Source organism: Babylonia areolata, chromosome 3 (assembly GCF_041734735.1).
Source record: "Babylonia areolata isolate BAREFJ2019XMU chromosome 3, ASM4173473v1, whole genome shotgun sequence".
Classification (NCBI taxonomy): domain Eukaryota; kingdom Metazoa; phylum Mollusca; class Gastropoda; order Neogastropoda; family Buccinidae; genus Babylonia; species Babylonia areolata.
Window position 1 is genome coordinate 23695129 of NC_134878.1, and position 11573 is coordinate 23706701.

Consider the following 11573-nt stretch of genomic DNA (forward strand, 5'->3'; position numbering starts at 1 on the left):
TTACTGTACATAGTTTTGTACCTGATGTATAAACATGACTTGAAGGAACCTGGAGAATTCCGAATATTCCGCCTGAATAGATTACTTACATATTTCATTCACAAAATTAACGTCATCCATTCTTTTTGGTCTCACCACAGATTGTTCTCTATTCTGTCTTTTCTTCCACCTTGCCTGCATTTCATCGTGAAAATTCACACTGTTTGCCCTGATTGTTATTTCATACTCCTATCGCCTTGATATTTCTGTTACATTGCTCCTCTCTCTGTATCTCTTCCTGTCTCAGTCTCTTGTAATTTTGTATACAACCACCGAATGTGTTTATTGTGCGATTGCTAACTGCATATGAGGTTTATTTTGATTCTTCAAAACAGTGATCACACCCATGATTTCAAAACTTTTTTTTAATTGTTTTTTCTCCTCTCTAAGAATGTCTGCTTGAAGGTTATAATCTGCTGAACCGATGTACTGTACCTACGCTTACAATTGATATTGATTTCGTATGCCTACACTGTATCCATTCCTGTCGTGAAAAAAAAAACCGAAAAGAAGAAGAAGAAGAAAAAAAACCCCAAAACCACGATTTCACACACATACACACACACACACACACTCCATGAACCACTTTTTCTCGCCGTTTTTCAGCGAGACGCCAATCCGACACCACCACCACCACCAAAAATCTCCCCCCTCCCATATGTCCACACCAGCCAGCCGTCCCGGTTGAGGATTCGACTTCATGGACCACCCTCCTCCCTTTTCACATGTGGGAGGTCCCGGTGATGATTAGACTTCATGCCCATGACAACCCCCCCCCCCCCCCGCCCCCCGTCCCCCCACCCCACGCCCTCCTCCCTCTTAACATGTCGGAGGTCCCGGTGAGGGTTAGACCTCACGCCCAGGAACCCCTATCCCACCCCCACCCCACGCCCTCCTCCCTCTTCACATGTCGGAGGTCCCGGTGAGGATTAGATTTCATGCCAAGGACTCCCACCCCCACCCACCGCCTCCTCCCTTTTCACATATGGGAGGTCCCAGTGAGGATTAAACTTCAAGCGCAGGACTAACCCCCCACGCTCCCCGCCCCATCACCCCCACGCCCTCCTCCCTTCACATATGGGAGGTCCCAGCCTGCATGTACGACTGCTGTCGCCGGTGGTACTCCAGAGACTGGGACAGGTCCCTCTGGAAGGTGTTATAGGGCCGCCGCCGCTGGTGTTGCTGCTGTTGTTGCTGGTGGTGGTGGTGCTGCTTGGCCGCCATCTCCAGAGACGGGGAGGCCCTGGCGGCCGGGGGTCCTGCCCCCGAGGGGTTCATGTGGGCTCGGGGGATGTGCAGCGCCGTCAGCTGTTCTGGGGGTCTCGTCAGGTGGGTCTTGTCCTGCATCAGTGCAGTGCAACGGTGGGGCGGGAGGTGAGAAAGTGATGTGTGTGTGTGTGTGTGTGTGTGTGTGTGTGTGTGTGTGTGTGTTTGAATAGAGGGAAGGACGAAAGGTATGGATGCACACGTGTATGTGTGTGATTTGGCGGCACAGTGCAGCTCAGCATGATACAAAACAACACAGCACAGTGCAGTATATCACAACACAGTCCACCACGCTATAATGATGATGTTCTTCCTTCGGATTCGAAGATGACCATGGCTTCAAAAATCAGATGGAAGATCAGTGGCTGTGGGCCCGGAGGGACTGATGAGACCAGTCCGTGCCCTGAAGACTCGCCCACATGTGGGAGACAAGTGAGTGGGTATTGTGGCAGTGGGTGCTGCTCGGGCCTTGCGCACAGCATGCTTTCGTGATGCGCCTAGCTTCAGCTGCACGGGCTCCTGTGGTGATGTTGCTGCGCCAGGCTGGACGGTCCAGAGGAAGCGTCTCCCACGTGTTGTTGTCGACGCCCAGGTTTTTTTTTTTTTATTTTTTTATTTTTTTATAGGACGCTTTGAGGCAGTCTTTGTAGCGTTTATTTTGCCCTCCAACTGAGCACTTGCCCTAACACAGTTCTCCGTGCAGCAGCTGCTTAGGCAGTCGACTGTCTAGTATTCTGACCACATGTCCAGCCCACCTGGCTTGGGCTTTCTGCAGAAGAGTGTAGACGCTGAAAAGGCCAGTTCATTCCAGGACTTTGTCCTGCCACCTGATGTGGAGGAATCTGCGGAGACAGCTCAGGTGGAAGCGATTGAGGTGTTTGGCGTGTCCGCTGTAGACAGTCCTGGTCTTGCTGGCGTAATGGAGGGTGGTAAGGATCATTGCACTGTAGACCTTCAACTTGGTGAGCCCTCACTGCTCCCAGACGTTCTCACGGAGTCTCCTGAAGGCGGCACTGGCATTTAACACCATATAATACAAAACAACACAATGCAGCAATTACAGAACAAAACACAACATTGTACATCACAAAACAATACACTACAATCACAATACACGTATGTCCAGCAACCAACATCATACAAAACCATTATGCACAATAGAATACATAACAGCGCAGAAATGTACCATGCAACACAACACAACACAACACAGTGCCATGACTCGCCTCATAAGGAAGGTAGGTGTCAGCCAGGAAAGCTCTCATCATCTGCAGCATCTCTGTTTGAGACAGGTGTTCCTGGAACTGGTTCAGAACCCCAAGTGTCTGCCCACAGAAAAAGCGGAGACGGATGTCCGTAGCAGAAACCACAGAACAACTTCGAGAGGGAGCCGCATCTGGGCGAACCGGAGAGACACGCCGGCACAAAGATTACACACTTCCGGTTTTCCCCTCTGAAGGGTGTCATTTGTTCTCAGTTCTCCCGAGCATTTTCCGTGGTACGTACATCTCTTTGTTTCTGTCTCTGTCTATGTCTCTCTCTCTCAGATTCCACACTCTGTCACGTCCTTGTAAGCAAATGGCCTATCTACAATATAGTTATGTTGTGCAAGTGCACGTGCAAAATATGTACGCGGATGCCTGCTTACGACTGAATAGAATGGAACAGAATAGAATAGAATAGAAGTGTGTTTTTAGACAGCTGTGTAAAATACAATATTCTTGTACAGACAGATTCTTAACGATATATGTCGTCCAAATGCCAAGCCTATCGTGCTGGTCTTACTAAAAGAATCACAGCCAATGCTGTCGAAATTTGTTCAAGAAGGTTTAGTTTTATGTTTTATTGTGTCTCTTAAACCTTAAGATTTTATGACAATGAAATATTATATTCTACTATATTCTATTCTCCACACGCCCTTATCACCCCCTCTTGCCCTTCCCCGATCCCGCCCCACACACACACTCTGACACTGACAAAAGTTAAAATGTGAGGCTACTGGCCCATACACATCCCGAAGGTGGGAGGAGTGGGAGGAGACGGGGTGAGGGTGTGGGGGCGGGGAGTGTAACAGAGGTGTTTTACGACCTGTTGGCTCTCGCCCTTAACAGGTGGTTCAGGGCTTGGCCTTTGTACTTGCAACATGATTGGCGGAATGGTTAAGACGTTTATCTACCAATACAGTGTCCGTGAGGGTCTGGGTTCGAATCCCGGTCTCGACCTCTCTCCCAAGTTTGACTGAAAAATCAAACTGAGCGTCTAATCATTCGGATGAGACGGTAAGCCGATATTCCGTGTGCAGCACGCACTTGGCGCACTGAAAAAACCAAAAAACAATGACCTCATGGCAATATAGTGTTGTCCTCTAGCAAAATTCTGCAAAAGAAATACATTCTGAAAGGTCAGTACACAAATATATATACATACACTCAAGTCTTGACTAAGGCCGTTGGGTTCATGCTGCTGGTCAGGCATCTGCCTACCAGATGTGGTGTCAGTAGCGTATATATAGATTTGTCCGAACGCACAGTCATGATGACGCCTCCTTCGAGAAACATCAGAAGCTGAAACGTGCAACAACAAGCCCCTTGACAACGAGGTACCTGACCATCCCATCACCGACCGTCGTAAAGCCCCCTTGACCGAGAGAGTGGGGATGTAACTTGGACAAGACACTCTCCAACTATAATCAAAGTTCTAGCCCAGATAGTCTGGACAGCAGTTACCTCCTCTGCTGTTCTCATGGTCATAGCTGAACACGACTGTCATACATGATCTGAGCACATCACTCCTCTTTTGCAACATCTCCACTGGCTCCCTTCTCACACTGAATAAAGCACTCTATGTTATAGATGTATTCACAAAACTGCCCCTTCCTATCTCTGCGGCTGCCTTCACCTCTACACTCCATCTCGCTCACTACGATCGGCTTCGGATCCACTCTGTTTACGCATACCCAGATTCAAACACTCGACTGTTGGCCGCCGTTCTTTCTCTGTCTCTGGACCTTGCAATTGGAATGAACGTCCTCTTTCGCTTCGTCAAGTCTCCACACTCAGCTCTTTCAAGTCTGGCCTTAAAACCCACCTCTTCCCAAAATAGCCTCCCTTGCCTGCCTCTTCATTGTCTTTAGTTTCTTCAGTTTTAGAGTTATGCATGCGTGTGAATGACTGGTGCGAAAGCGCTTTGATTTGCCTCTGCACAAGATTCAACGCTATATAAATATTATTATTATTATTATTATTATACTGACCAGGTAGAGGGCCAGAGCCACGCCCAGCCCTAGCCCGGTGAGCACGTCGGTCCAGTGTGACTGACAGGTGGTGAACTGGGCCACGCCCTCCAGCACGGACAGCAGCACGAACACCAGCGACAGGAACGGCCTCAGCACGCGCACAGAGTGAGACCTCATGGCCCCATGAATGTACACCTGGACGACACAGAACAGGGCACAGTCTTAGTCAAGAGAGTTGCTCCGCCTGGCACAGAACAGGGCACAGACAAGAGAGTTGCTCTGCGGCCGTGCGACACAGGGTAAGTTTTGTTGTGTCTTGTGTTTTGGGCTGTGATGTATGTATATGGATCACTGTCGTTTCTTTCTTTCCGTGTGTGTGTGTGTGTGTGTGTGTGTGTGTGTGTTGTGGTTTGTGTCAGATTGATGTGGTTTGTGTCAGATTGATGTAGTGCTGTAAAGCGCTTTGACATGTTTGAAAGTGCTGTAACAGTGTACTGTCATCATGATCATCATTCGTTTTGTTATCATTATTATCATTATTGTTATTATCATTATTATCATTATCACCACCATCATCGTCATCATTATCGCCACAAACTCAGTCTGTCAAGCGGTGCAGTACAGTGGCGGGGAAAAGGGGGTGTTTGCAAAGTCTGTCGGTCCCTTCCACTTTTCTAAAAACACACGCATACTGATGTTAGCTTTCACACACACACGCACGCACTCTCTCTCTCTCTCTCACACACACACACACACACACACTCGCACGAAACTGAACAAGTTATAATTGCATAAATTTCAACAAGGGTCTCCTCTTTCAGGAGTCAGGGTGATTGTGACGTTACTCATGTCTTCAACATCGGTAGAGACAGGTACGTAGGTAACACTTACTGAGACATAAATGGCAGCATACGACGTCAGGGCACTGTTCATACTGGGAAAGGATGTTCTGTAAAAAAAAAAAAAAGAAGAAGAAAAGATGATATATATGTACACATGTCTGTCTGAACACACACACAGAGATATACAGATATATATATATATATATATATATATATATATATCGAGAGAGAGAGAGAGAGAGAGAGAGAGAGTTAAAAAATTAAAAAGAGCATGAGGAGTATGATATATAAAGAAAGAATTTTATCATGAAAAATTCAAAGGCGACAGACAGGTGATGGCAAAGAAAAGAGAACACGCTCATATAAATTAGATCAATGCGTGGGCAAACGTAGAACGCACAGATGAACTTGAAAGAACTTGAGTGCACACATTTAGACATGAAAATTTCAAGGCGACAGATAGGTGATGGCAAAGGAGAGAGAGAACACGTTCATATAGATTAAACAAATGCGTGGTAACACACAGAAAGCACGCTTGAACTTGAAAGAACTCGACTGCGCACGTGACTGTAAGTACAGTACAGACAGGTTAACCCATGGCTGACTGATGATTCCTCTGTCAGTCCGTCTGTTAGTCTGTCTCCTAATCCCTCCGGCCCTCCCCAGCCCCCCTTCCCCCTCTTTTCTCTCTCTCTCTCGTTCGCTCGCTGTATGTGTCCATAGGCATCTATACCTATACACATATATATATATATGTGTGTGTGTGTGTGTGTGTGTGTGTGTGTGTGTGTATAAAAGGCATACAAGTATATATATATATATATATATATATATATATATATATATATATATGTGTGTGTGTGTGTGTGTGTGTATGTATGTACACACACACACACACACACACACACACACACACACACACACAGAGTGAGAAAGAGAAGTTTGTTTACTTAGAAATAGGAATATTAATACTGATAACGTTCAGCGTACAACTAAGAAGAAACAGGGAGAAGAAGGCACTTTGACCATCTCATATCATACAGTATACCCATACATCGCAACTATTGTCGATACCCGCGTGTTGTTACCTGGCTCGACGTAATTCCACAGTATCGCCGTTAAGACAGGCTGACTCGTCCAACGAATCGTCCCATGACGTCAGTAGTGAACACACGTTGGCCTTCAGCCGACACGTTTCCAGGAAATCCGGTCGCAGCCGTCCAATCATGTTTTTTGTTACATCCGTGATGATCATCACAGAGAAAGCTCCGAACAAAAAGACACCTGAAAAAAGGTTATGGCATTGAGAAATGTAATGGCACGAATCATGTTTATCATTAAGTAACAGTGGATGTCATAGAGGTGGCGAATGGTTTGAATGTTTGAGGAGACACGAGGGTTGGGGGTGGGAGAATGCGTCCGATCCGCCGTTCATGATTTTATCGAAAGAACTGGAGTTATCCGAGGTGATCTGTGTGCAAATTACGACAAAAATGGAACTTGACACAGATCGCTGTGTTGACTCCTCAGTGCACCCACCACGACCGCATGACTTATGGCGTACTCCTGCTGGAGTCAAGGTATGTGTTTCATGTGTGACAAGTGAACTGAAAGGGGACTCAGTCAAAGTGAAATAGCATCATGCTCTATAAACCTGGCAAGAGAGCAAATACCGACAGAACAATGCATCAAACTGAACATATCTGCGCATTAAAGCAAGTATACTGATATAAACTATCAGCCCGGCGCAACGCTGGACGCCGCCATAATGGACTTGGGTATCTAGGAAGGAAATAGAAAGAGGTAAACTGTGAAGTCACATGGACTGTGTTCAAAGTCAAATTCCATGATTGCTCTGTTTAGAACATATGTGAGAAACGACTGATGTTCTGTGATTCAAACTGCAGGCCCATCACGTCGTTTTCAAAAGCTGCGACAATCAAATCATTGTCTCTGTAACATGTGCGTTTTTCGGTCCCGACGGAGTTCGCAAACACGCAGTTTTCACATCGACAATCGCAACTTTGATCTGTCTGTGCTGTTGACGTTTCTTCAGCTTGTTTTAACTCGTCTTCCGTAAACTCAGGTTGAAAATTTTGTGGCATCAAACCAAAATCCATCACGACACAGACCTTGCATATTTTCTTCTTTCCTTTAGGAAAGGCCATGCGCAGTATTTTGTAACGAATTTATTTCGATATGCTGCCGTACTGGTGACGTCCGTCACAATCTTTTCAAAATGGCGTCCTTGATTCATGACTGCTCGAAGCATCACAGTTAAATAAGATGGGCTGTTGTTTTTCTCAGTGTACACATTACTAGATAAATAAATCTTATTTGTTTCAAGAAGTATTGGAGGAGTCATAACTACCCAAAATGTATTTTAGTAAGCCATAAACTGAAGCCAAACCGTCACTTCGTGTCCACTTCAAAGCAAAGATGCATGCTTCTAACAGCGTCAGTCTTGGAGGTGCTCTTTCTCCCTTTAGTTTTTAATCATTAGGAATCACACGTAGGCCCATGAATGTTTTCCCTTCACCGTGAAGCTCATCTCCAGTCGCACCTCCCTCGGGCCCTCCTAACCCCTGGCGTCCCCCACCCCACCCCTCCAAACCTCGCATGCATCCACACATTCACGCTGCACAACTCACCAAGAAACCTGAGCAGTCTACGCGCGATGTGAGGTATGGAGCAGTGTTTGTCCATGATGCGAATGTCCTTCTGCGCGCCGTCAGAGTACGTGCACAGGCCGATCTCGCCAATCAGCACCTGCGCGCACAGACGCAGAAACACATGCGCGCGTGCATGCATGCACGCACGCACGCACACGCACACACACACACAGAAACACATGCGCGCGTGCATGCACACACACACGCGCGCGCGCGCGCGCGCACACACACACACACACGCGCGCAAATCAATAAATAGATAATATGATATGATCATGATGAGAAAGCTCTGTGTGCCCTCAGTAAGAGATTGTACGTCGTTTGACATATCCGGCTGATTTCTGTCACAACAAAAATATAGGAAGAATTTTCCTTCAGCCTTATCTTGATGCCCGCACCGGTCGGCGCGCCTCTGTGTGTGTGTGTGTGTGTGTGTGTGTGTGTGTGTGTGTGTGTGTGTGTGTGTGTGTGTGTGTGTGTGTGTGTGTGTGTGTATGTGCATGTGTGTGTGTTGTGTGTGTGTGTGTGTGTGTGTGTGTGTGTGTGTGTGTGTGTGTGCTCAACTGCAATAAGGGAAAAAAAGAGGGTACTGTGCATGTGTGCGTGAGCGCGCGCGCGCGCGCGTGTGTGTGTGTGTGTTTGTGAGTGTGCATCTTCACGCCTGGGTCGGTGTATGCGCGTGTGTGGGTGCGTACGGTAGTGATACACTGAGCACTACGGCACGGCCCATTTTCTTTCATGTGTTTATTTCGATATTTTCCCTTCTACTTATCTTTTCCTGGACAATGTTTTAATGGATTTACATATTGTTGTTGTTATTGTGGCTGTTCTCTCTCTCTCTCTAAAGGCCTGATCAGCACGTCGGATTATGCGAAAGTCGTGCATCTCCATTTTTTTCTTCTTTTTTTCTTTTTTTAAAATACCGGTACAGAAGACTGATGTCGTGTAGCGTACATGGATCAGTCCGCACGATCTGACGCCTTCTTGAAACTGAGCTGAACAGAACCGGTGGCCGTAAAAAGCTAGGGGACCTTCAGTCTTTTCCCCCCGTAACTTGCTGTGATTTCTGACATGGCTCAATGGATGAGATCTGCACGTGTGTGGACCCCGAAATGGATTCAGCACGGCACGACCTCATGTTAGCACATCTTTTGAAAAAGGACACCGGGACAAGCCCTTCCCTCCACCCACCAGGTACTGCCAGGATTCAGACTCGAAACCTCCCACCGGAAGCTCGATGGTTAGGTCTAACCACCCGGCCACCGCGCACACTGACACGATTAGTGCTGCAGTCAGGGTTACTCGATTCAGAAAGGCTGACGAGATCAGGGGAAAGAACTGTTAGTAGTAGAGATAGTATAATATATGGAGTTGTTTCCATTGTCTGTTTTCCCGACGCCACTTGCCGGGAGAAGCGGATACGGTTAAGAGGAAGGTATAAATATCAGTATCAGTAGCTCAAGGAGGCGTCACTGCGTTCTGACAAATCCATATACGCTACGCTACACCACATCTGCCAAGCAGACGCCTGACCAGCAGCGTAACCCAACGAAGAGGAAGGACAAACTGGTTATCTCAAGTTCATACCCATAGCCCACTACTGAGTGTATCACGGTGTTACACTTTTTGCCGCGGCCTTCTTATCCTGACCCATACGCTCAAAATAATGAACCGTACATGATTAAAAAAGAAAAGAAAAAAAGAAAAAAAAAAGAAAAAAAAAGTTAAGTAGGCCGCCGAATGGTAGATGAACGAAAACCAGGACAAAAGTCGGCACCGGCATAACTGCTCAAACAAAGTCAGTACCCATTGTAGCTGCAGTCATCACTGCATGTGAAAGTGTAGATTAGGACGTAATAACTCCCCTTCCTAATTGGGTCGACGTAGAAAATACATTTTTTATATTGTCACCGAGCATGATCACACAACTCAAACACATTTACCATCACATCCGTTAATACACACACACACACACACTGACACACACACACACTGACACACACACACACACACACACACACAGTACACAAAGACAGATGCACGTGAGCGCACAGAGAGAAAACGCGTGACCCAGTCTTGCTTCATTGCTGGTCTCGGTGGTGATCTTCGTTCGTCTTAATTGGCATTGCTTGCATTATTTAACATGCTCTCTCCCTCACTCCCTCTCTCACTTTTTCCATTTCTCAATCTCTGTCTGTCTGTCTCTCTCGATTCATTCCTAAAAATATTATGTATATCCGTGTTTATTTCGACTATGTTGATTCATGTCATCGAATGATGAAAACACTGTATGTAGTTTTGCTTTAGTATCTTTGTAAAACATATGGGGCGATGCCGGCCGTGGCCTATACTGAATAAACCATCTCTCTCTCTCTCTTGTGCCTCCCACCATCCCCTCTCTTCCGACATCTTATCACTGTCACGGTTGTCTTTCCTTCTCTACCTTCACCCCACCCAGCTCCATCCTCCATCTTTCCTGTTACTGTAACCTTTGCGGCTGTCAGGTCGTCTCATTGTTGCTGGCTGCTCGTTGCTGTTGTAGCAGACAATAATTGCACGCTCTCGCCGCACGCGCTCTGCCACTATCGGTCATCAACTGCCCCTGTCCACTATCTCCTCTCCATCAACCTCTCTGCCAGGCCCGGGCTTGCACCGACTGCAATCTCACTTCCCACTGGACCCCGGGGTCACACACCACGCTAAGTGCACGTGAAGTGTGTTCAGCCACTCACTGTTCTTGTCGCGTTTGAGTAAGCCTAATAACGTTAGCCACTCGAATGACAAACGGCATTCAATTAAACGTTAGCCAATGAAAGACAAACGACAGTTATGCATGAATGATATCCAGTGTCGAAGCGACAGTCCAACGGTTATCCGCTGACAAACGACAACATTCCAGTGTGGACGTTATCCAGTGAGAGAGAACGGTATACACACACGTTAGCCATTGACAAACATGATAAATGTTAGCCAATGACAAACAACAGGATAAACGTTCACCAACGACAAACAACAGGATAGATTTTACTGACAAACAGGTAAACATTACCCAGTGACAAACATGATAGACATTAGCCTGTTACAAGCATGATAAACATTAGCCAGCGATAAACAGGATAAACGTTAACCAGCGACAAGCAACAGGGTAAATGTTGGTGACAAACAGGATAAACGTTAGCCAGTGATAAAACAGGATATACGTTAACCAGCGACAAACAACAGGATAAATGTTAGTGACAAACAGGATAAACATTAACTTATGACAAACAGGATAAACTTCAGCCAGTGACAAATAGTATAAACGTCACCCATTGATAAACAGAATAAAATGGTACCCAGTGACAAACAAAGTTAATGTTAGCCAATGACAAAGAGGGTAAACGTTACCCAGTGACAAACAGGATAAACTTTTGCCATTGACAAACAGGTTAAACACCACCCATTGATAAAACAGGATGAACACCACCCAGTTATAAACAGGATAAACACCAATCAGTGACTAACTAAATTAACGTTAGC

At 46.3% G+C, this 11573-nt stretch overlaps 1 protein-coding gene and 1 long non-coding RNA gene across 2 annotated transcripts in view; one reads left to right on the forward strand and one right to left on the reverse strand.

The window, feature by feature from the left end:
- Window positions 1–1087: 1087 nt before the first annotated feature.
- Window positions 1088–11573, reverse strand: part of LOC143280511 (phospholipid phosphatase-related protein type 5-like) — an 18895-nt gene continuing 8409 nt past the window's right edge. Inside the window, exons 3-8 of the mRNA XM_076585190.1 lie at window positions 8034–8151; window positions 6471–6666; window positions 5432–5489; window positions 4559–4735; window positions 2532–2630; window positions 1088–1380 (exon numbers count right to left, since the gene is read on the reverse strand). Of these exons, the coding sequence (XP_076441305.1) occupies window positions 1111–1380; window positions 2532–2630; window positions 4559–4735; window positions 5432–5489; window positions 6471–6666; window positions 8034–8151 (918 nt within the window). The 3' untranslated portion in view covers window positions 1088–1110. The remainder of the gene's footprint in view (window positions 1381–2531; window positions 2631–4558; window positions 4736–5431; window positions 5490–6470; window positions 6667–8033; window positions 8152–11573) is intronic.
- Window positions 4718–11573, forward strand: part of LOC143280512 (uncharacterized) — a 14455-nt gene continuing 7599 nt past the window's right edge. The window contains exon 1 of the long non-coding RNA XR_013055021.1: window positions 4718–4839. This is a non-coding gene — a long non-coding RNA (uncharacterized LOC143280512). The remainder of the gene's footprint in view (window positions 4840–11573) is intronic.